This window comes from Neopsephotus bourkii, unplaced genomic scaffold (genome assembly GCF_033783945.1).
Source record: "Neopsephotus bourkii isolate Nb327-2 ecotype Australia unplaced genomic scaffold, CSIRO-AGI_Nbou_v1 NB_1481, whole genome shotgun sequence".
NCBI lineage: Eukaryota > Metazoa > Chordata > Aves > Psittaciformes > Psittacidae > Neopsephotus > Neopsephotus bourkii.
This window is the reverse complement of record NW_026901957.1, coordinates 384,722-410,162: the sequence shown is the minus strand read 5'-3', so window position 1 is coordinate 410,162 and position 25,441 is coordinate 384,722. Positions and strand designations below refer to the sequence as shown.

Sequence of the window (25,441 nt, the reverse complement as noted above, 5' to 3'; positions counted from 1 at the left end):
TGAAAGAACTGTGAACTGTGTCTTCAAAGGCCAAGACAGAACGTAGTAGTGATTGTAGCTACAGACTGTACACAAACAGAAGACAGTGGTTTTTGCTGTTTAACAAATGAAAGAGGGCAGCTGGCAGGCTCAGGGTGTGCTGCCTTTGTGGAATTAACACATAGCACCCTACTCTGCACAAATAGGAATCAGTCTCTCTTGTGCGTGAGCCTGGCTCATTGCACAGCAGAGGAACCATCCCACATCTGGGACATCCTCACAGTACTTTAATGGAAATGCATGTTCCCATTAGGCTGGGGGAAAGAGTTTATATTATATATACACATACACTTATTAAAACCATTTTTAAGACACCGGCATTACACAGCTAACAATTAGAATCATAGAATTGCATCAGAACAGGTACGAGATGGGGCCAGTCATTATGATTTGTTCTAGCAACACTGATCTTTACTCTGAACAACCAGAGGAAGGGAGGTGCAGCTTGTCACTAGAGTTTTCGATGGGTGTTGTTTTTTGCACCTCTATCAACCACCACTACAGACACTTGCCTTGCATCTCCTCACAGGGGGAAGTAAAGCTCATTATGTTTCTTGGCAAATTAGAACTTTATTTGTTTGGGATGGTAACAGCTTGCATCCTATCTAATTAAAAAAAATAAAAAAAACTGCCCATTTCTTTGCCCGAGGCTTTGTTGTGCCAGAAACAAGCAGGAACAAAGCACACTGGACCTAGGAAAGTAGAGTCTTTGACAGCACTGGCATGCAAGATCCTAGAAGTAATACGGTGCTTTTCAGGGTCCAAGGTTAGTGTTCCTTTTCTTGAGAGAAAAGAAAATCAGGACAAAAAGCATTTGAAATAGTTTAACTTTGGCATAAACGCCTAACCCGAGTGGAATTGTTATATCCTCACCTGTAATCCAGCTTGATGTGGACTTAAGGATTTGGGGAAGTTTTCTCACCCTAGAGAACAAGAATGCAGGTCCCCCATTGGCTCACCATGCACTCTGAATGCTGGGTTACAGGTCTGGGATGTGTTACTCTGAGACGTTAAAGTCCCATCTATGATTTTGCTGTACTTAAGCCACGATGTTTTCACATCTGAGGGAAATCATCACTTACCGTTTTACCAGCGTTGCATTTTTCACTCTTCTCTATGTACGCTGGGTAGCGTGGCAGCATGCCCTTTAGTGGTACCTAGAGTTCTTAAAGTGCATTCAGAGTTACTGCTAAGTATCTCTGAAAATCAGGCAGCAAATACAGTGCAGATGCATGAAAAGTTTCACAAGCAAAGAAAGGTTTCCAGACATTTATTTCTGGAACTGTACACCAGGTATTAAAGTACAACAAATACAAAATAAGGCTCAAAAAAATCAGTGTTTATGTACAAATATTAAAACCAATGCAACAATAGCGACTTCCTCTTGAACATCTGATACTAAAACATGTTCCGATTGTCACTAGACTTGTTGTTATGCACAGGGTATGTACTTTGAACTGCTAATAACTAGAATCTCTGTTTTATCAGGAGGACTATAACCATTCCTACTGTATTTTACAACTGCTAGTATCTTCCTCCTTCTTTCAATGAAAAATAGAAATAAAAAAAATAGTAACCTTGTCATTACTTTATAAATTACTGTATTTAGTTTCCCTGTCTGTAGACAATGTGCTTGTAATGCTGGGCAAATAGTGTCCCTGTTGATCAGTTTATCCACTAGTTTACATTCAAAGTTGAAACACTCACTATAGACTTTGGTTAAATTAAGTAGTATCACTATGTTCTACTTGATCTGGAGTTTTCCTATGTTTTTGACCCTCAGTTTTAAAAATTAAAAACAGGAAACAATTGCACAATTCATTGACCTAATCGTACACAATTTAGTATTCTTCTAACAGTATTGTACATCCTTCAAGTAAATTCAGCGGCTTGACCATGACAAGAGGAAAACTAAACATTTAAAAACCTATTATGAGGAGACGTATGACTTACCAAAGCAAAAGTATTGCTATAATCACAGCACCAGTTACACTTCTAAATGAATCAGCTACCCTCTTCAGGTTCCCTGTACATAAAAAGTATACATCTACCAACACTGCAATTGCCCCTTATGCATTTTTTGGTTTGTCTATAGGAAGAACAAGTGTGTCTAAGGACAAAGAATTCATCACAGTTTGTTATAAGAATTGTGCTTCACCATCTAGGGACCAAGGCAATGTAATTTCTTCATATGGTTGCAATTCATTTATATTCATGCTGACTTTCAAAACACAATTCTTTTAATAAACAGTAACAAGTTCTCCATTTAAATGTTTAAACTGAGAGAAAAATAAGTAAGTCCAGCTTTTAACAGAAAATTTCAATAAATAGCTATTTTACATGGATAAAGTCATAGTGGTACAAATTTATGAATGTCACATCAAGCATGCACAAAAATGTTACTATACATGGAAGTAGTCAGAAAATATTGAAATAGATATCTAAAAAGATATGAAGAATTTACATATTTACAAAATCTTGCAAATTATTGCCTCATTTTAACAAGGAATTAAAAGTAAACGACACCAGCTAGCTAGCCAACAGGCTAAATATGATCAGCATTTAAAAATCTACTTAGACTAGCCGGAATTCATTTTTCTCTCATATCATTTTCTGAATTTTGGTCAAAAGTCTTTATTAAATAACTAAAGTGTCCATTCAACTTGCTGACAACCCAAACCTTAGACAAGCCTCTGTCTACATTAAGAGCCCAGCAATGCATAGATAAACTGAATATATTACTGCATCAGCTAATGAGAATGGGCATGTTCATTTAAGTGCAACTGGTATAAGCATTCAGTCATCTTTGTATAATGATTTCTGTACAGACCAGCCACTCACTGTAAACCCATAGATAAACTTGAATGTGTAACAATGGAAGATCATGGCCAGTATTTTACAAAATTACATAAAATGTGCTGATTCATAAAGAAAAGAAACCAGGTACAAAGTTCAGCACAAAATGCAGCAAGAAGCTGACAACTTGGCTAAAAATGTCAAGAGTACAACACAGGGCCAAGGCTACCCATTATTTACTGTGTACTTACTAAAGTTACCTATTTCAGATGTGTAAGTTAAAAACTGATTACAAAATCTTCTCTACTTTTGTCCACTGTACTAAACTAATTTGTTTTTAATATGGTAAATGTGCTACTGCATGAACACTTCAAAGCAATCTTCATTACAATGCTGTAAAGAGAACTCCACATGCTGCATCCCAAACTCAGGATGTCAATGCAGTTCACAGTATGCATAATAAATACCCTCTTCCCTTTCAAATATTTAAGTCACTAGTTTCTAATTACTCAGCATCACCTTGAAGCAACCACTACAAATACCAACAACCCAAACTTAATCACTTGAATAATGAAAACAAATCAGTGGCAATTAAATCTGTAATACAAACAGTGCAAAGAAAAGTATGGAGGGAAAGGGGTTATTCTATTTAAGTGAGGTTCAGAGTCTAATTGAAAAACCCTGTTAAATTCTGTGCTACAACTGTTGCAATCCAGTCCTATGTTTGGTTTGACTTCCCTGCAGGAATTAGAACAAACGTTAGCCAGACAAACTTCCTGGATGGCTAAATTGCACGCAATGTTCAAAATAAAAAATTTATGGAAGTTAAGTAGCTGCTGAGAAACATTTTTACTTAACCTTTCCTATCTGAGCAATGGAGCGAAGTGCCATTTTTAAGCCAATGACTTGTCTAAACAAATAAATGCAATCCATACTAAAGAAAAACTTTAAAATACATACTTCAAGGTTCTACTATTCCTATCTAAACTAGACAGTCCCTCAAAACTAACACTTTGAACTGCAGTGCTCCAAACAATTTAAGATGTCTTCCAAATGCAGACTGTTTGTTTAGTGGTAAATCCCAAGCTGTGAGGACTATAGCTTTATACACCAACAGCTGTCTTAGGTGCATGATCACATTACTCTCCAAGGTTGTGGACAAAACCCATCAAAACACAATATAGCCTAAACAGCATCTGTTTCAGCCAGTAATTTTAAAGTACACAGACACTTATGGCAGCATTATTACTTCTGTGTAAGGTAGCCATGGCCTGTAGTTTTTTGCAACAGGATCGAAGTGTAGGTCTTCACACTTTACCCATGTTAAGTCCCTTGTGCTAGCTTCCACCAAGATGAACTTGCTGTTTTGTAAACTGAAGTGCTCTAGTTTAGTATCACATGAGAGAAGGTTCCATCTAAAAAACATCCGTGTATGTTTGTGCAGTTTAAATTAAAGAAACCCATCCCTGCCTTTATAAGAAAAAAAAAAAAAATAAATGCTACATTGAGCAGGGATCAGGATCGGTACCTGTAAACATTGTTATTCCACTGCATCCGTCACAGCAAAAGTAACTTAGACTAAAAAGCCACTCCAATCCAGTCAGAACTTCTGTGCTGGTTTTGAAATGGTGGCCTCCGTCTACAGGCTTTAAAAAAAAATGGAAGCAGAGCTTAAAGCTGCACCACAGAGTTCTCTGAGTCCCAAACTCCGCCTAACATCCTATGACATTTCCACATTTATGGACTGAAAAAAGAAATTACTCTTGATAAATCAAGATATAGTTCTATACATACAAAGACATCACTGATGTCATAAAGTTCAAACTTCCAGTGAAAGACTAAGCAAACCTGATAGCTCCCATCAAGTTTACTACTGCATAAAGTACCCACTGTTTTGTTTAGTTTTCCACAGTCATTCTGAGTGAAGGGCAGCATGTTGGTGAAGCGCATGGGTACTGATAAAACCATTTGTTTCATTTGCAGATAGACTGCTGAAGTCAGCCACTGAAACAGCCATTTTGGCACTGGTAATATGATGTGTGCGGTTCTCCAAGTCTACACCGAGGTTATTTACAGAGACATCATTCATGAAAGATTCTGGGACAGGAATCCCCATTTTCAATCTCTTTGCAGGCCTTTCTGTCTCCTCACTGCACATGTTCACTGGGTTTAGCTCTGAATGATAAAAGCCAGTCTCAAATAAATTAAAACAATCACTTTCACCATTGGTAGGCAAGCTGAGCAATTCTTCTGTTCCAACAGGCACATGATTAACTGGTGCTCGGGGTAAGCTGTCCATAGGAGGAAAGGCATCATCCAGGCAGTTCACATCTGAAGTATGGCAGACTGTAGCTACACTGTTCGTCAATGCTGAAAAGAAGATGAACACAAATGCAGATGAAATAGCTGTCTGCACAGTTACAACAAAGAGTTTTCTGTTTTTCTTGATTTACCTGTCAACTCATTGGCAGTGATAGAGTTCAGAATGCTCAGCTGTTGATCGGGAATGGTTTCTGTTCGATTATTAGATGTTAAGGCTGAAGAATGCACAGCTCCACCAAGGGCTTCTGCTTCATCTACCAAACGATCCATGTAGTCCCTAAAATAAATTTGCATCCATAATGTTATTACTTGACAACAAAGCCTAAAAATTATGATGGGTTTAATTTCAGCTGCCGTAGCCACTGCAGCATTACACTGCAATGACAGCAGGGAAAAAAACATTCCGCATTCACGATTTGTAAGAGAAAACACATTCCAAGAATGTTTTACTTACGTAACTCCTGGATGATGGTTATATCTCTTCTTTCCAAACCTTGTTTGCTGAGCAAAGTAGTCATAACGTTCTGACTTTTTCCACATGTAATAGAAAGCCACACACTCAGCAACTGTTCTGGTTCTTACCTAAAAGAAGGCAGGAAAAATTGACAAGATAACCTAACGACTGACGCATTGACATCTCCCCCATTCCCATTCCTGCAATATCATTAATTTTATTGTTCTAGTATCTGGAACAAACCAATTAAATCAGGAGACTTCAAACAGATTAATAGCACTGCCTAGTGTTACATGTGTTCTACTGTACACATTACTAACTTTTTAAAAACTAGACTGAAATTGTATCTACATCTGAAGCATTTATATAAACAAATATATATAACAATTTTTTAAACTTTTAAGATGCAAAAAGCTGAGCAGATCAATGACCTAAGAGAAGTGAAGTGGAAAAGATTTGGGTACTTATGCCTTTTGGGAAAAGTGGAGGGTTTCAACAATAAATATTCAAACAACAAAATAAAACCGTAATCTGGTACCCAGAGTACGTACAAAAAACTCATTTTGATCTATGTTAACTCTCTGTCTCCCCAAAATGCAGGTAGCTATGTGAAGTCAGTTTCTTGAAGAAAATGTAATTATTTCTACCTATATTCTTACAAACTATATCCATTTTTAGATGCAGAAACATTTCACATCATGATCGGCCCACAGTTCCAGTTTAAGTTTTACAACTACAATATACAGCTCTATCCAGATACAGTCTGGCAGTAAACTAAACTTCAGCCCCATCAAACTTAGAGAAACATCAGAGAGAAACCCAAAATGCCTTGGGTGTAAGTAGTAAACCTTGCTAGTGTAGGCACAACCATACCAGGCAGGGTAGGAAATGAACAGATATGCCTAGTACATGAACTCCCAGTGAACAATGCTTTGCAGCTGGGTCCCAGAACTTGCCCTGAACTTTCTGGTATTTCACCTACTTGAAAAGAAAACCAGATTTCTTAGACAAATTCTGCTTCCTCCCAGCAGATACATCAACACATGTACTTTACTGCATGTTGGAAAAAGCATTTTTAAATTGTTTCTTTGCATATCTGATGAATTACTGTTTATTGGCAAGGTCCATTTAAAATCTGAACCACCCAAACATTATCTAGGACAGGTTAAACCAGCTATTGAGCAGGACCAGCTGACTGTTGTTGAATAGCAACCACCACCCTAGAAAGTTGACCTGAAAAACAACAAAAACACCAGACTTCTGAAGAAATGGTAAGGTGGTATCAAAGCATAAAGGAGATACACAGAAGATTTGGAAACAGCCACACTGTAAGCTCTTGCTTTTTGACCACAGAAAAATTATCCTTATTCTGCAGGCACAGAGGAGTCAGTCAGAAGCAGTCCAGAGCATGATTAGAACTCCTTCACTGGCCAGAAAAGAGTACCAATGGAAGACTACACTTCCTGAGAACACAAATAGCTAAGCCTGTTTCTGTAAACTATGCCTTCCTCATGACAAAAGTAAGCTAAGGTGCAACTTCCCCTCCCACAGCTATAGTACACATTTAAAGTAACCTATAATACAAATGAAAAAATGGATGCAAAATCAACATAAGTCAGTTTCAAAGCTGAGACATTTACTCATCTTGCAAGGCCTAGTTTTTCCAATGGCTTCTAAGAAAAAATCAACACAAAAATTCCAAGCTGGTTTTAATATATTGGTTCTAATGTCAGTCTTCTTCATGGCTTCTGACAAACGTGTTGTTTTTACAGATTTTCAGCATTATATCACATACCAATTCTTCCATTTAACTGTAAAATACTAACCTTGTTTTTCTGTATAAGATGAAAGTCTTTTCCATAAATCCTAAGTGCATCTTCAAAGCTTCTGCATTCTTCTTCTGTCCATGCTGTCATCTCTTCTAGACAATTTCAAAAGTAGTATGATAAACTCACCAAGCTTTTACAAAGAATAAAATATTTGTTGCTAATAGATGAGTACCCAAATGCATTTTTAAAAAACCCAATAGTTCAGTTATTTAGATCCATGTTCTCTTCTCTATGGTACAGATATCCTACCTGAAATCTAACGTTTGTTATAAAGACTCATAGACAAGTTTGATTCTAAGACCTTTTATGATTAAGGGCCAAGGACATTAAAAGGATTTATTATTTAATAAGTTTGTCATCAAAACACAAAGTTTGCTAACATCACCGAGGTATAAGCAAGACAAATGGTCTGAATATTCCTTCTCACATAAGATTCAAAGAACTGTGGTTGTTCGAAAAAAAAGTGAAGGAACAACCTGTTGCGATGGAAGCCATGCTCCGATTCAGGCATCACCAACACAAAAGCCTGACTGAGATCAGGCCTGCTGTGAAAACCTGTATGAACTGTGCTAGGCTGCATCTTCTCAGGAGCTAAGGAGTCTAGGCCATGTCTTACCAAGAGCCTGAGCTGGGACTAGACAAAACTGAAACCACTACAGCTGCACAAAAAAATAAAGGAGGGGTTGACTATGAGTAGTCTACTTTACACTGTAAGTACCTGTAGCCTCTGAAAGCCCACTGAACTCTCCTGTACAGCAGCAGGCTGCAAAGACATGACCTCCACTACAGCAGGGAATGGACATCTCTCAAGATGACCCTTCAGGGTTGAGACACCTCTTACCCAGCACCTGACAGCTGTAATAAGGTAAACTGTACTTTACCTAAAGCCTAAAAGTATACTAGATATGTACTTATATTAAGCTATAGCTTAATTATTAGAAGTGTAGTAAGTAGAGTTTGACCACTGCCCAATTACTGATTATTGTTAAATCATCGTTTAATTATTATTAAATTATTGCTTAATTATAACTTGATCATTTAATAATTTAAATTTAGTTAATCCCATAATAATGACATTTAATAATTTACCTATGACAAAAACTGGTGTAGTTGTCAGGATGGCACTGACTACTTACAGAGGCAAGGAGATAACCCTCCACTGAAATTTTCAGATGACATGGATGTGTGAAAAGCAGGACAACTGAAGTAAGATAAAATAACAAGAGGGAAAGAGAGAAACTGGAAGATGGCAAAGAGAAGGTGATGATAATAATATACGAGATATTGAAAGTGTATTTAGTAGCTGCGTACCAGCATAAGAAATGCGGTGAAGAAATGAGACCATTACAAGATGAGGTTGAAAAAGAAAGCGTCAAGAAATGTTGTTACCTCTGTGAACAGACCAACTGCTTAAACTTGGGGAAGAGACAGAAAGAAACATGCAGGCAGAGGATAAACTAGAACTCATGATAATCTGGGCCACCCAGATTATCCAGATCTTGTAAGATTCCCAGAACTTGTGAAATTAATTAGCTAATCAGTTCCCCAGAAGACAGTGATGGAGAGATCAGAATTCAGTGTAGCCCGTTACTGAAACAAGTATATGCTGGGCCTCAAGGAGGCAACTGGAGAAATACAATAAAGACCACTCCACGGGACCCCCTTCAACTGGCCAATCTGCACAAAAAGTATGTGTGGAAGTCTGGTGAAAGCAAGACTGAGTATCTTCAGCATGTCCCCTTAACTGGAGGAGACTGTATTATTTTAGATCATTATGGCTTTTGTGGACCAGGTGTGCTCTTGACTAAGGGATCATCCCTAACACTGAACCACACTCTATTACCTGATGAGTATCATACTGGTCAGGAGGTACAGACCCTCAGGATAGAGGGGAGCCCATGGCTACACCAGTAAGATTAAGTGAACTTTCTACTGCTGTAGACTACAAAAGCATTCTGCCTTCAGGCTATGAATGACAGTGCAAATAGGGATTACCCTATCTCTGTTCCTGCAGATATACCACAAAGCCACGAAACCACTTGTTTCACATGGGATAGAGTTAATTTTCTTTCTAGTGGCTGGCACAGTGCTGTGTTTTGGCTTTAGTCTGAAAACAATGCTGGTAACACACCAATGTTTTAGTTGCTGCTCAGAAGCGATCTGAACAAGGACTCTTCAGTTTCCCATGCTCTGCCAGTAAGGCAGGGGATGGAAAGCCAGGAAGAAGCAGAGACAGGACACCTGACCCAAACTAGCCAAAGGGGTGTTCCGTAACACAGCACGTCATGCCCAGCTACCCGGAAGGGCTAGATTCTTGCTCAGGTTGGGCTGGGTATCAGTTGGTGGGTGGTGAGCAATTGTACTGTGCATTACTTGTGTTTATTGGTTTTTTGTCCCTTCCCTTTTTAATTTCATATTCTCTCCCCTTGTTACTTCCCTTATCATCACTATTGTTAGTAGTAGTTTATATTGTATATATCCCACTCTAGTCATGGACTGTTCATATCTCAACCCATGGGAGTTAACATTCTTTTGATTCTCCTCCCCATCCGAACTTGGAGTTGGGGGGCGGGGGGAAGAGGGAGTTTGCTGTGTGGGGCTGAGCTACCAGGTGGGCTTAAACCATGACAATAACCCTTTCAAGCTTCTTAAAAAGGACCTGAAAATCCCCTTCTCACCCACCCACCCTTCTTTTTTTTTTAAATGATAAAACATGCAGTTTCCAAAACTAAATTTTACAAACAAATAAATTAAAAAAAAAAACCACTAAAAAAGGATTAAGACTTTTAAAGCAAAATAGCTCCTCTGAATAGGTTTGTTTTGTCTCAGGTTATTGTTGCTTCCCTACCTTGATTATGGCTTTGGATCTAATTAAGAAGGGATATTTCAGGCATTTTACATTCATAATGGTGATCCAGAAATTTCCCGATAAGCTGACATTTAAGGCCAACAAGAGGAAAAAATACCCCTGTGTTTCAAAACATTTCTGGCAGCAGACACTGAAACCAAGACCCTGCTGCTCCCAGATAAAGGTGATACTCATTTCACTGCAAGGCCATTTCTTTCTTCCTCACCCCATTAACTTTGCACTCCTTACTACACAGGTCTCAAGCTTGGAAGAGAAGAAAAGATCTTTACCACTGTAAAGTCTCACTGTTAAATTATCTTGGGAGTGATAGATTTTAATTCTTGTGAATAAAGTCTTGTGAATAGCAGTGAACTTCAGTGCATGGAAGCAGTGAATTACCCCCATTTACTCTAAAAGGCAGAGAAAGTACTACCATCCTTTACCATTTTTAATGAGGTTATAATGAGTCCCATCTGACTGGGGCAGGGCACGTACTAGTCCTAGGGACAGAATTTTAGGCTCTGAACCACAAATGGGCAATTTTTAATCCCCAAACAGGAATCCAAATCCTACAGGTGTGCGAGTTTAGATACAACCCTGCAACTGATACTTCCTTATTGATTAGGTCTAGAAAATCTCCTGTTGTACATGAGCTTTCTGAAGCACTGCTCTAATAGTCCTTATTATCCACTTCAGCTTTACCTTAGGTATTTTCAAAGCCCTTGTTAACACCAAAGTTCCCTCTAGATCCAGTTCTTAGTAGGAAATATCTGCAAGAATATCAACTTACACCAAAGCTCATACTCCATTTCTGCTTTATGCAACACATATGTTAAAATACAGGACAAGAACTGTCTTTGTTAAATGATAAACTCTCGATTTTCATCTAAGGGAATAATACAGTTAGGGACAAACAAGACAGAAACTTGTTTTCACTGTAAACTCAAGCAAAGCTTTTCCTGCTCTACCAAAGACCTGTGGACTTACACAGTGGAACAAACTTAGGTTTGGCATAGTATAATGTTAATACTGAGGAAGAGAGTGAGACCTTTTTATACAGCTAGCTATATTCTCCTGATTTTGGTATAAATATTGTTGTATTACAGTTGATCATGATCTCAGAAAGATACTGTAATGTGGGTAAGAACCGCCCAAGAGCAAATTCACTTCTCCCCCAACCCCTCTCCTCAGTCTCTATCATTGTTACAAGAGCAATGAAGGGAAGAAGGGAAGGTGAAAAGCTGACCCTCAACTTCTGTATGAGTTACAAACTTCTCTAGCAGGAATTTCCAACTGGCCAACAGTCAGATTATACCTAATCCATGCTAAAGACATCATGGAAAGGGATATGCTCATCAATCCGATTCTTACTTATGGTTTTGCTACACAGCTTTCTTTTTCTTTTTTTTTTTTTTTTTTTTTATTTTTTCCCAACACACATTTCTGACAACACAGGTACTCTCTCTTACCCTGAGATGTCTTTCCTTTTGAGCAGTATCTCTCAATTGCTTCTTTAACATTATGGCTACTTTTAAGAAGTTCATGCAGTGCCTATAAAATGGAAAAAGTCTTTAGAAAAAGTCAAGGGTTTGCAAATATTAAATCTAGACCAGCAAAACTAGCTTTTCAGTCAGCATATCTAATGTAAAAAAGATTTACCTTTATACATGATGAAAATTTCAAAATCACAACCAAACCCATCAAAAACCTGAGATAAGTTTTAATAAAAAGTAAAACATTATATGCAATTATTAGAAAAGCTGGATTTGTCAGCAGCACGGCAGTCAGAAACACCACAGACCACATCACCGGCAACATTCAAATACTCCATGCTTAAAATTACAAATAAGATCCCTCAGGAAGATATCCCTCAGGGATCAGTGTAGGGACCGGTCTTGTTCAACGTCTTTGTCACTGACATGGACAGTGGGATTGAGTGCGCCCTCAGGAAGTTTGCCGATGACACCAAGCTGTGTGGTTCGGTTGATACGCTGGAGGGAAGGAATGCCATCCAGAGGGAACTTGACACGCTTGTGAGGTGGGCTGATGCCAACCTTATGAAGTTTAACCATGCCAAGTGCAAGGTCCTACACCTGGGTCGGAGCAATCCCAGGCACAGCTACAGGTTGGGCAGAGAAGAGATTCAGAGCAGCCCTGTGGAGAAGGACTTGGGGGTGTTGGTCGATGAGAAAATGAACATGAGCTGGCTTCAGTGTGCGCTTGCAGCCCAGAAAGCCAACCGTATCCTGGGGTGCATCAAAAGGAGTGTGACCAGCAGGTTGAAGGAGGTGATCCTGCCCCTCTGCTCTCGTGAGACCTCACTTGGAGTATTGTGTGCAGTTCTGGTGTCCTCAACATAAAAAGGACATGGATCTGTTGGAACAAGTCCAGAGGAGGGCCACGAGAATGATCAGGGGACTGGAGCACCTCCCATATGAAAATAGGCTGAGAAAGTTGGGGCTGTTCAGCCTGGAGAAGAGAAGGCTGCATGGAGACCTCATAGCAGCCTTCCAGTATCTGAAGGGGGCCTATAGGGATGCTGGTGATGGACTCTTCATTAGGGACTGTAGTGATAGGACAAGGGGTAATGGGTTAGAACTTAAACAGGGGAAGTTTAGATTGGATATAAGGAGGAAATTCTTCCCTGTTAGGGTAGTGAGGCACTGGAATAGGTTGCCCAGGGAGGTTGTGAATGCTCAATCCCTGGCAGTGTTCAAGGCCAGGCTGGACGAGGCCTTGGGTGATATGGTTTAGTGTGAGGTGTCCCTGCCCACGGCAGGGGCATTGGAACCTGATGATCTTAAGGTCCTTTCCAACCCTAACTATTCTATGATTCTATTCTATCCTGACCCCAATAACAACTAATTTAAAAAAATAAATAAACTGAGTATTGTTGCATGTGTAATACAAGGCAGAGAAAGAGAACACGTTAACTGCAAAGCAATGTGGCACAAATGGAACAAGATATAAAACATACTTGTTCATTGTCCCGTGTATGTAGTCCTTCAGGAATTCTGCCAATCATCTTTTCATTTCCTGTTCTTAAGGAAGTTTCAAAAAGGTATTCTTTAACTTTACTTTCTGAGATCACGCCAGGCTTCCAAAGTAAATGGTCTTCATTTTCATAGGCTGTTGTAACAGAAACCCATTAACACCAGATGTAACATTTTTAAGGCTGTAACATTAAAAGCTATTTCCCAAAGATACAGAAGAGGAACACAAAGTAACCAAATCAAGCATCATCATGCTACTTCTAAGTTGCAGCTCACTTTTTCCCTAAAAGCCTCAGTTAAGAAACAGTGTGACATGGCAAAGACAGTCAGGCTGCATAAGGATAAGGGATGGAACTACTGAGACAAGGAGTCTACAGAAGAGCAGCCTGCTGACAGCTAGATGATTCAAGTCTAATTATGTGTATGTATTCATCATCTTCATATAAACAAACTAGCCAAACCATTCACAGTTGTATTCAGCTGTTTTAAAAAATTACAGTTCTATAGTTTACAGTAAAAGAGTACAGGATATTATTTTACTATTTCAAGCGTTACTTGTCAAAAGAAAAAAAAAATGAAGAGGCTTAACTAGCAATTTCAACTAGAATTTGCCAAAAATTACTTAAAAGAATGGAAATCTAGGTCTGAATGTGGTAATCTGTTCTTCCATTCACTAACAACTGAATGCTGTTAAGAACTTGTATGTTGCATACTTGACAAGCAACCAGGATGTACAGTCCTCCTTCATGTTATGTTGAAACCAAGTAAGCACCTCTTAAACAGTTTATTTGAAAGACAATATACTGGAAATTAGCTAGAGTTGGCCTGAACCTTTGTTGGCCTTTGCACACGTTTCAATTCCTGATTAAGCTATAAATCCTTTACTCTGATCAATAGATGTGGTTAACACTGCACATAATGTTTCACATACTTTCTTGGCAATACAAAATCAGAGTTATTGAATTCAAACACACAAGTATAACAGTTGTTACAGTAAAAAAGATGAAGATTCTCAATTCTCATAAAACTGCAAGAAACAGTATTTAAGGTAAGGTGAGGAATAAAATTACATCTCTGAAAGTTCTCTTACGGCTTAAGAACATGGAAACTTTCAACAGACATGCTACAAGAGTAAGGTTTATAGATGAGCAGAACTGCATTCTAGCACAATTCTGCTAGCTGGGAATACACAGCAGAAATGTAAGCCCTTGTTCGCAATCACAAGCTCTTCACAGAGTACAGAAGAGGCTCTCACAAAATCCTCTACCCCTACAGCCAGGTCCAACCTCTTCAGAACACTGCTTATGCTCATCTTCAACCTCCTTTATCAACAAAGACAGCCCAGGACTTCTAGCTGGGGTCCATGAAGGATAATCTCAAGAGATGCTCCTCTGTCTCCCTCATTTTGCAGCTACATCATTGCTCTTGGCCATGCCAGCAGACAACACTCTTGATGGTTGTCTCCAGCACCAGCTCATTCCAGAGAAATTGTCAGATTAACCCCTTCCTGGTCATCCTCTGGTTATTGACATTTCTCTAGTTCTTGGCTGAGGAGAAGTCAAGATGTATAAACGGCAAAACAACTATCCAGATAAATCCAGTCTTACTCCTCTATTTCTTACAAACAATAAGCATCATGCTTGAATCTTAGAAAATAGGAGACTTCCCCAGGTCTTAAGGAACACAAGAGATGCTCATTTGACAATACTTCCTGCTCCATCCATACCCAACATTCTTCTTCTCTACTGCAAAGCATCATTCTTCAAAAAAGCAGCTGGTAATGGTGAAAAGACTTTATATACTACACTAGAATAATATCCCCATGAAACATTACAGTGCAAAACAAGTAACTTGCAGAAAATTTACAGAAAACAAACAGAATGCCCTTCATTTATTAATATATCCCCCAAATTGTTCTGGAATTTCCCAGCTGTTCCACCCATTAGCAAACTTCTTCCATTAGTTACTTTCTCAATTCCACAGCTGCATGCGCTCTACCTTTCTCATAGTAAAGTTTTCTAAAAATATAAAATAGAACTCCTCTTTCTTCTACTCCAGCACAATTGCGGTTTTTAACCTGAATTTGTACTGGAATAATATAATACTTAAAACATGGAATTTTTTTTAAGACAGAAGTACCTACATCTTCTATTCATGCTATGGAAATTTAGTTTATTGCATTGTTTTCTGTATTTATTTTGTAACCCACACTGTTGTGCTCCTGAAAAAAAAAGTAAAATACTGTTTTGAAGATCTTCAGTGTTAACTAAGTTACATGCTCATAGTCCAGTTACAATACTCTAATGAAAAGATTTCCTTCTTAACCCTGTTTGCTGCACTCTAATAATACTTCAGTGCTAACACTGTAATCCACCTTCCAATGCTTTCTTGAGAATGCCCTTTCAAAACTGAGTTTTGAAAAAGAAATCAAATTTCTGAGATAGAATTATGTGATTGTGTTATTACAGTTTTCTTAGTGCCTTTTTTGTGTGTGTGTGTGGTTTTCTACTGTTTGGGATTTTGCTCGTTTGGTTTGGGTTTCTTTAGGATCTGTGTCTTTAAGCCACCGAATTTCTCTTAAAAATTTAAAGAACATTTTTTCATCAACTACTATGTATAAGCATAAAATAAGAAGTAAAATATTCAGAAGAACTTACCCTTTTCATTATCAGTGTATCTGCCAAGATAAGGTGGAATTTCAGCCTGGTACTGTGAACCAACCATTATTTCCTGAAGATGTAACAAAAGTGAAAGACAAAAGTATTAACTAAGTATTTTGTGTATGGAATCATTAAAAACGCCATTAACATGGCATTTGACAGAGAATTCCAGAATTAAGGTAATATTTTAGATATGCACTATAAATCAATGCATTTTTCATCACAGTAAAGGCTTTTTTAACTTTTTTTTTTTAAAGATATAATTATTACCTTTCTCAAATCTTCAGATGAATTACCATTGTCTGCCTCTACATCTTCACCATCTGATTCTTTATCTCCATCACACGTAGTGTTTGCTTCAGACACAAAGAAGTTTGGGTTTAGCTAGCAAGAATTTTCAGTTTGAGCACAGAACTACAAGGTATAACTAACTTTTGAAAGGAGCACCTGCTTTTATTCTCAGAGACACTTAACCATGAATCTATTAACCTACATTTCTATGAAACTGGCATGAAGTCAGAAAGGACTGGTATTTGTATACTGCAGAACTGAAACTTTAATCATCACTGCATCTTAGACAATCTAATTTATTTTTCTTTTATTTTTATTTCTTTTCTAAAATTCAAAAGGAAATGAGACCATTTTTCTTCATCTATTTTCTCAATAAAGGCTTCTACCTTACAGAAAATGTATAAGAAAAACAGCCTCCACGGCTATGACTTAGCCTCAGGTTAATCACAAAGAAAGTAAAGTTGAAGGCATGTCTCTATAACCTACTAAACCCTTTCATCAGGAGTTTTAATGGGCACTCAAAACATTAGTTTAAAAGAAGCTTGCCTAAGCATGGAGTGAAAACACAGGAGAGATATACAAAATGGAATAAGCAAAAAAAACAGCAACAGACTGCTTATTCGTCTTTAGTCTCCCCGCCTCCACCCTTCTCCCTCTACCCCCCAAAGAAATACCTGCAGAGCACTCCCAAGCAATTCAAATCCATAGAAGAACTCGTATTTTATAATCTGAAACACTTCAGTACCAGGTTCTGACGTAATTCTATTTTTATAGCTGTATAATCCTAGCAGAATGAAATCTACAATTCTGATATGATTAAAGCTGTTTCGAATTCTCTAACTTCAGAAACGACATACTTATAGATAAGGTTGCAATTTTAGCTTCATCGCAACTAAACAGAACCATCAATGTCAGAGACAATATTCCAAGACTGTGTGGACTGAGGCTCTTCTGCAGTCATTATGACAATCACCAGCCTTACCTCTTTTTAATTGTTAGAAGCTTTAGTTAGAAGCAAAAAGCTAACAAGAATGTGTGAAACAACAACATGCCTGGATAATCATGGGCAATTATTTCTTCCAGTTAATGCAAATTTAATAAAATAGCCTATATTATATAGTAGACATGTTTACCTTAAAACTAAATGTAATCCTAGTGTCTGAGGAATAGACAGACATAGAAAAAAAAGATGAAATTGTCAACAGCAGAAAGGACAACTCCTTCCCTGAAATGGCAGAAATTTGATTTTAAAATGTCCAGCCAAAAGTTTGAATAAAAGTAACATTCTGATAGAAAGCCATGACATCTGAATACGACTGATGATGGGCTAGTAATTTTTTCTATAAAGCTGCCACACTTTCATTCTCATATTAAACAGTTCACAAGCAGCGTTTAAATGCCGGCCAAGTTTGGCCTTCGCTTGATTAAAAAAAGGGCATGATAATTTTAACATTTTTGTATCTCTCTTTCAATAAAAATGTCTTGTATTTAGCATACAATCAGCAGCATACAAGGGGCTACAACTGTTGGTAACTGAGGCAGAACATCCCCTTTATTATCCCCCTTCTCTAGAGGAATGAAATACCCAAGAAATGGCATAAGATACTTGCCAAATTAAAACCACAAGAATCCTTCACATCGCTCTAGTACGCCAGCGAACAAAGAAGCTGCAACAGCAATGAGGACTACCTCGTCAAGGTTGGATAAGTGAACCACTGGTTCTCAGATCTTTCCTGTAATAGCTCCATGGGCAGTGAAATTTTGGTGGTCATGGGTTTACAGGCCCCATCAAATATAAAACTACTTCGGATCATCCTGTGAAATCCTAGTGGAAAAGTGTTTAATGCGTGAAAGGAAATAACCATAAAGAAACTGCATCCCTGTTTACATGCACAGGCTGCATGGAGGAGTCCCTGCCTTAAAAGCAGTTCCCAGTAAAGTCAGCACTACTCTGCAATTCTGATATTTTAAGCTAAGAAGCTGTATACAATGCTACTATAAAATAAGGTCTCCTACATCTTAATGGCCGAGGAAAGAAGTCAGTAGCTTCATGTGAAGTAACTGATGGTGTCAAGTCATCAGCAGAGGACTGTGTTTCTTCATCATCACCCGACAAGAGGTCTTTAGCGATTTCCTCCTGTACCATTAAAATAAAAACGTAAAACCTCAGACTGACTGTTAAGTATAGACTGGTGAGCATTTAGATACAGCAAATTCTAGGTATCATCAATTAAAATGCTTTCCTGTATGTAAATTTAGCAGACCACATCCCCTTAATTAAAATGATAGTTTGCTGCTCCTAAATCTAAGACTAAATACACCTATTTATTTCAGAGTTGGACACATGGGTTAATTTTCCCTTAGCCTTCTATTAAAATAAACGCACAAGAAGTAAATTCTGCACGCGTAAGATGTTCTTCCAACTGCTTTCAATGAAAAATGCCAGTAGAAACTGCCTCAAATCTTTGGAATTCTGTCATTCTTTGCATCACAGACACACTGGAGCTTTAAAAGGCTGTTTCCCCTTAAACTCTGGGAAAAAACAAAACAAAGCAGCCAGGCACTTTTGTAGACTTTTGCTGTGAGGACAGTTACAGGTCACAGACAACATGTTATCTTCCCAAAACATGTACAAAAAAAATGTTGTTTCTGTACGTTAAAAAAAAAAAAAAAAAGAAAAAAGAAGAGAATATTAAGAAAGAAAAAGTACACTTCCTCCCTAGCAGATGTATTTGAGCCCCTTTGTATAGAGGTTAGGAAGGGAAGAACTGCGTTAGACAACAAGCCGACTACATTTCTGTAGCCTCAACACAATCATGAATCCTAATGAGAATCAGATGTGCAGAGCCATCATTATACCCTACTTTCTGCGGAGTTCACCATTACATCATACTCAGAGAGAGGGAAAAAAAAGAGACATATACCTACTACCTCCAAACTACTAACTGCATATGCTTTATAGCAGAAAATCAGACTAAAATCTCAGAATTCAAAGTTAGCTTGCAAAATCACTAAACCAAAAGTTTCAGGTTTCTACATCAGCAATGCAATATATTCAGTCAGTGCATATAAAAGAATTTCCCTCACTCCCCCAAGTTAAGAACTTTCCAAACAATATGCATTTGAAAGCCACATTCTAAAGCAGTCAGGAATGCATTTTCAAATTATCCACAAATGTTTTGATATTTGTCAAGTGTGTTATAAGCCAGAATTACTATTTTTGGACACTGCGAACATTATAAAAAAACCCCACTTCTATTAAAAAAATTAAAAATAAAAAATCCAACCCATTTGGATGTGTTTTAGGACAACTGTTAACTTTCTAATTTCTCATTTTAGTAACACAGTGCTAATTAAGTTGCTATTCATTTTAAAGTGTGGAAAAAAGAATTAGAATAAAATCCTCAATATCCTTGAAAAATAATTAATTCAGAGTAAAACTGTACATTAACAAGGATACATAATTTGTAATATCAAGAGACAGTGCAAAATATTTTAAGGTCACTTTGATTTCAGCTTTTAAACCATAATACGTGGGAAAACGGTTCTGACTTACTTTATCTAGAGTCATATCTGGAAGTTCATCTGCAAGTTCACTTGGAGAGCTATCCGCACTGGAACCTGCCATAACTGGAATTGTGGGTTCATAACCATAGAATGCCAGTAAATCTTCCAACGGCATGTTTCCTTCCTAATACAAGAGGATTTACAAACATATCAACACATTGCCAAATACTTGTAAACAGTTCAGGCGTAAAAGGTTAAGACATTACTCTGAAGAAGTAAAAAAAAAAAAACAAACAAAAAACCAACAACAAAACCCAAACAAATGTAACTGAAACCAAGAATCTTGATTAGAGATTTAAAGTATTTTCAGGCACAGGACTGAAATTATTCATAACCATGTCTCTCGGCATAAAGGGAAATTCCACCAAGCTACTGAATAAAATTGTTTACCGCATGAAACTAAGAATAAATATAAAAAACTTCCTCTCATCGAATTTACACTGTAAAGCGTGATTTGCATGTATTTCAAGACAGTGGATACCCTAGAATCACTAACAAACCCCCTACAAGAGAGAAATCCAGAAAAACTTGAAGTTTTCAGTCCTACACAGTTACAGCTGCAAGTGAGCAAACCCCTGTAAAAAATAAACCAATCTAGCAACTTTAAAGCCCTCCTTTCCATCTCCCACAGAACATACTTTTATCATGATCACTGAGAAGGCAATAGAAGACTAAGTCTTGATTTGTAACTTGTTTTTTCCAAGAGCTTCTGATAAGTGATTTTAGCAAGCATCATTATACTTGCACCCTAATACAATTAATAAAACAATAAACAGCAAATATTTTTTAAGTTACCTGACTCAAGCCATCAAAATATTAAAAATATTTTCCAATACTTATACCTTTAAAAGTTATATTACCTTTAAAAAATTCTTGTTGAACTCAATACACTGATTAAATTACTTGTTTTCTTTAGTCAGCTAAGGTCTTAGTCCTGTAAAGACTTTTCACAATGGTAAACGTAAACTCATGTCCAAGTCTTTCCAGGATCGGGACCTAAAGTAATAAAGCGTTTAAGATGAGTGGCTCTCTCTTCTTCCTTGATTATAGAAGCAACAAGATAATTTTGTGGAGTAACAACTCCATTTTAACCACCAGACTTGGCAACCTGCTTTGCTATTATAATTGCAAGCTCATAATCAGCAAAAAAATCTAACTGTAAAGGCAGCATGACAGAAAAAAACAACAAACCAACCAACAAACAAACCCCCCCAAAAAAACAGGAGTATAAACAGTGTCAACTCCATACTTAGAAAATTGTTTTTTACATAAGACTATAAAAACACTGCCTCTTATCTGATGCTAAAAATTACTTCCTTGGGGCTCTGTTGACCAAAATCTGCAGTTATGCCGAGTGCTGTAAGCGGGTCACTGAACAGTAATGCAAGCAGCATCAGTTTGTGGGTGTTCGGCATACTCTGAAATGTTTAATGCACTGCCACAGATGAACAAGAGGTTTACACAGGAAAAACATGTCATCAAAAAGGGTAAAATGGAATAAGGAAAGCCAAGGAGCACATTTGTCATTTCGTACTCCCACCAAATGCCAAACTGATGAAACTAAGACACAGAACTGCCATTTATATAGCAAATGAATGTGATCCATCACACCTAAAACAGGACTGTTTGTCTGCATACTGGAAAAGCAAAACCTGACCAACAGAATCAAATACAGCTAGCTGCTCACTTAACAGTATGCAAAATGGGCAGTGTTAAGTTATATACAACTTATAAAACTTAGAACTGATACTGGAAGACAGGACTCTAAAACTTACTTCCATGATTCCCCTACCAAAACAAAAAGACTACTAAATGAACTTACAAGTGATGTTAGATGACAGGACTCTAAAAACTCTAAAACTCTGCTTCTGTGATTCCTCTACCAAAGTGAAAGGACTACTAAATGAAAAGTATGAAGTTAATATAACACTAGTATGAACTTATCATAACACTAGTATCTAAGCTAAGTTCAGTCTTTCTGTGAAGACGCACGACTACATCCTAACAAGACCTGATTTTCTTTTTTTTAACAAGCTGCAAACGCATGTTGCAGGAAACTGACTTATACTATACAAACTGAGGAGCAGGCTGAGTTCTTTTCACTAGAAAAATTGTGGCATGTATGGACATTTACAAGAAAGCGAGTCACTCTTACCTTTTCTAAATCTTCGATTTCAGTGCTGAAATTTTTGCTTTCTTCCATCATTTCCTCTTCCTCAAGGGTTCGCTCATCATCATAATCATGCACCAGCATTTCAGCAGATGGGTCAAAGTCATGATCCTCTGACGATAAAGAGCCAACTATCAAAAAAACTTAATTTGAGTAATCTTTTTTTTCTGTACCAACATATGAAATTGCATCACAGAAAATAAAAAAAGGTAGCATGAATTATCTTATGTACAGGGTCAGAAGTCTCAGTGGAGTAACTCACACAAAGTCCTAACTACTTGACAAATTCAGCTGTTTTAAGCTGACCTCTTTCTGTGTTTGTAAGCAATAGGTGCAGTTTTCTCTTTTGCAGTACAGGATACTTGGAAGAAGTACCTAAACTACTAAAACAAAGTTTCACAAAGTAAAATCCCAATTTAATATTTTACAGAGTAAAAGGTTGCTCAAAATACCCTTGAAATCATCATTAAGGTACAAGGCACACGTCAAGGTTTCAGATGCTGCAAGACCATGATTTAGAGAGTCTGATTCTGCTCATGTGATGTTTATGGTAACGGGTATAGTTTTTCACTGCTAATCAGCTAAATTAGGTTATGAATTACCTTCTTACCAAAGTAGGAAGGTAAATAAACAGTAAAGATTTGTTTCAGATTTGCATCACAGATGTAGCTTTTAATAAAACTACTTTAATTCTTACCACTTGACCTAGAAAGGAAGAATAAATGTAGCAGAGTTTCAAGAAATATTGAAGAAAATACACTGGAAATGAAGCAATGCTTCCAGTAGTTCACATGAACAAGCCATGGTGACAGCTCTGTGGTCCAACACTTTTTCATTACTTAAGAGGATACTTTAAATCATCGAAAAAGTACTGTACTGTTATTAAGTGTATTTTGCATTTATATTTTAAGTGTATTTTAATGATAACCTTTCTGTTATAACAGGTATCATTAGATTCAACAAGTTTTAAAGATGCAAATATTCTGCACCCCAAAGTGGTGATAAAAATTACTAAATTACAGGGTTGTTTTGCTCTTTAGTGTTAACTTTCTTACAGAGGAAAGAAACAGATTCGAGCATTTATCTTTCATGTCTGATTTCCCTTTTGGTTCTTACATTCTAGTGCTCTGTTGCAATCCTTGGCTTACAAGCAGCTAAGAAAAGGCTTACTAAGAATCATTTCCATGTAAGAACTTCTGAGGAAGTTCTGCACGGAGCAGCTACAAATTTTCAATCCTCTCCAAAAAAAATAAAGCAGTATCCCTCTTTGCACCATTTCCAGTCTTGAAAGAGACAGTCCTATATACTAATGCTTCTGATTCTTAAAGCACCTAACTAATTTTTCATCAGTTAGGTTAAGTGCTCATTCCTAATATGCAGGTAATTAAAGCAAACTTTCACTGTTCACTTAATACTGTGAAAGTTCATATCATACTGAAGAGAAACATTCATGCCTTAACCTATTTATATATATGTGTGCTCAAGATTATTGTTTCTAACCCATATTCTAACTCATTTTATGTTTGAGTAACTGAAGTGAAAGCTCTTTTACCTAAAGTCTGTGTCAGGAATAAAGTCCTAAGTATTCAAAAAACAAGCTCAATAAATTTCGTAATAGTTAAGAGAAAACAACCAATGCAAAAGCAGCTACGCAGAAATACAGCCCCCAAATACTATTTTGAGAGTAGCCCTCCTGATGTTAACTATGTGTGCTTGTGTAAAGTATTCCAAAGAAACTTAACAGCAATTAAAGCCTTAAAAATTACTTATCACTATGATTTAGAACATCCTGTTATTACTAAGAAGTCTAAAATTTACACAAGCATATAGTTATCAGCAACAAGAGAAGCAGTCTCTCTCTAGGCTACCTGGCTTTACTGAGATGCTGACTTAAAAGTGCAACAAAACGTTGTCCTCATTTTGGGTTCCGAGCAGCCAATTACTAACTGCAACGAGAGTTAAAGGAAGGACTTCACAGTTCACATCTCCTTCTCTCAAATTTATCTAGCAGGCGGTTAATTGCGTGGAGATGAAGCGTTAGGAAAGGTACGAAACGATAAATTTGGGAAGAATCAGGAAGGCGAGCGCGGCGTGCGGGCTGCAGGCCGGGTGCCGGAGCAGGAGGTGGGCGAGGACGAACCTGGGCTCGAACTCCCAAAGGAAGCCTGCGGAGAGAAGCGAGAGCGAAGTGAGTGCGGGCTCCCACCGGCCGGGCAGCAGACTAGGGCCTTCATTTCATGCTCCCCGCCTCCATCCCCGGAGCTGTCCGCCCTTCCACTGCCGCCCCCCACCAGCCCCAGCCCCTTCGTCCCGCCCTGCTGGTCCGTCCATCCCGTTCACCCTCTGCCTTCCCTCCTTCGCTAGCTCGCTCCCTGTCTGTCGCTGTCCTCTCCTCCTCCCCGCGGGTAAAAGCCCCCAGGAGCTGAGCCCGGCCCAACCGGCGCTCCCCATCGCTCCAGCAGTGGCCGGGAGAGACATGACAGGGGCACGCAGCACCGGACCGGCCGCCGCCTCTTCCCCGCTCCCAGCCCGGGGATTGCTCCTCCTCCCCTCCCGCCGGGCGCTTCTCCATCGCCCGAGCTACAAAGCCGCCGCCGGCCCGACCCGCTCCCACCAGGGCCCTCCGCACCGGTCGCGCCCCCCTCCGCCCCCGGCCCAGGCCTGTCGGCCACCCGCGGGCTGCGAACCCGGCACCCGCGCTGCGCGGCGCCCGCCGTGCGGCCTAGTCGCGCAGGCTCCCGCTGCCCCGGCGCCGGCGGCTCCATCGTCTGTCCCGCCGCCCTGCAGCCCGGCATGCCTCCCCGCGGCGCCGGCCGGTCTCGGAGGCGCCTTACGGGGATGTCCAGGCGGGCGCGGGGGGTCTGCAGGTGGCGGCGGCCCCCGGGGAGCCGGCCGAACTCCGACGCCCCAGCCCGCTTTCCCCGCTTACCTCCGCCATATTGGGACGACCGGGCTGAGGAGCAGCGCTGCGCCGAGTGCCCGGATGGGGCCGCTAAGCCAATGGCAGCCGCCGAACCCCAGCCGAAGCCGGCCGGGAGAGAGCGGAGGGGCCGACAGGACCGGGCTGGGGCGGAGGAGGCGGTGCCGGGGCAGGGAAAGCGCCGGGACCCCACCTCCGGCGGCGCAGCGGCCTTTCGCCCCGGCCGGCGAGGGCGCTCTGCCCTTCCCGGTTCGCTGCGCACCGGGCCTGCCCCGTCCGGAGAGGGCGCTCAGCGCCAACCCCTGAGTCCAGGCCACAGCGGCTCGCGCTGGCTTCCGCCCGCCTCACCTGGGGAAGCCTGAGCCGGTGGAGACTGCCAGTTCTGGGACGAGGCGACCGGCAGTCGTGCCACTCCAGGGCCGCCCCCGGCCGGCTGGAGCGGAGTCCTCATGACCGTCTGGGTCAGCATGTCTGCATCGCTGCGCTGTGCCGTCCTGTCCCGGGCCGAGGGTGCCCTGCGGGAGTAGTATCCAGCCGTGCCACCCGCGCCTC

At 39.4% G+C, this 25,441-nt stretch overlaps 1 protein-coding gene across 10 annotated transcripts; it reads right to left on the bottom strand.

The window, feature by feature from the left end:
- Nucleotides 1–1,293: 1,293 nt before the first annotated feature.
- MIER3 (MIER family member 3) lies at nucleotides 1,294–25,043 on the bottom strand. Of its 10 annotated transcripts, none has more exons than XM_061369241.1 (13): nucleotides 24,899–25,043; nucleotides 24,110–24,134; nucleotides 21,955–22,100; nucleotides 19,789–19,923; nucleotides 18,249–18,369; nucleotides 16,212–16,297; nucleotides 15,939–16,011; nucleotides 13,266–13,417; nucleotides 11,758–11,839; nucleotides 7,438–7,532; nucleotides 5,612–5,739; nucleotides 5,289–5,434; nucleotides 1,294–5,205 (listed from the first exon to the last, which is right to left on the bottom strand). In XM_061369241.1, the coding sequence occupies exons 1-13, from the start codon at nucleotides 24,905–24,907 to the stop codon at nucleotides 4,748–4,750; spliced, it is 1,656 nt and encodes a 551-aa protein (XP_061225225.1). In that variant the 5' UTR covers nucleotides 24,908–25,043; the 3' UTR covers nucleotides 1,294–4,747. The 10 variants fall into 10 exon arrangements, with proteins under 10 accessions (XP_061225225.1, XP_061225226.1, XP_061225228.1 ...); XM_061369242.1 differs by having other exon boundaries at nucleotides 21,955–22,082; XM_061369244.1 differs by having other exon boundaries at nucleotides 23,838–24,134; nucleotides 24,899–25,011.
- Nucleotides 25,044–25,441: the final 398 nt, after the last annotated feature.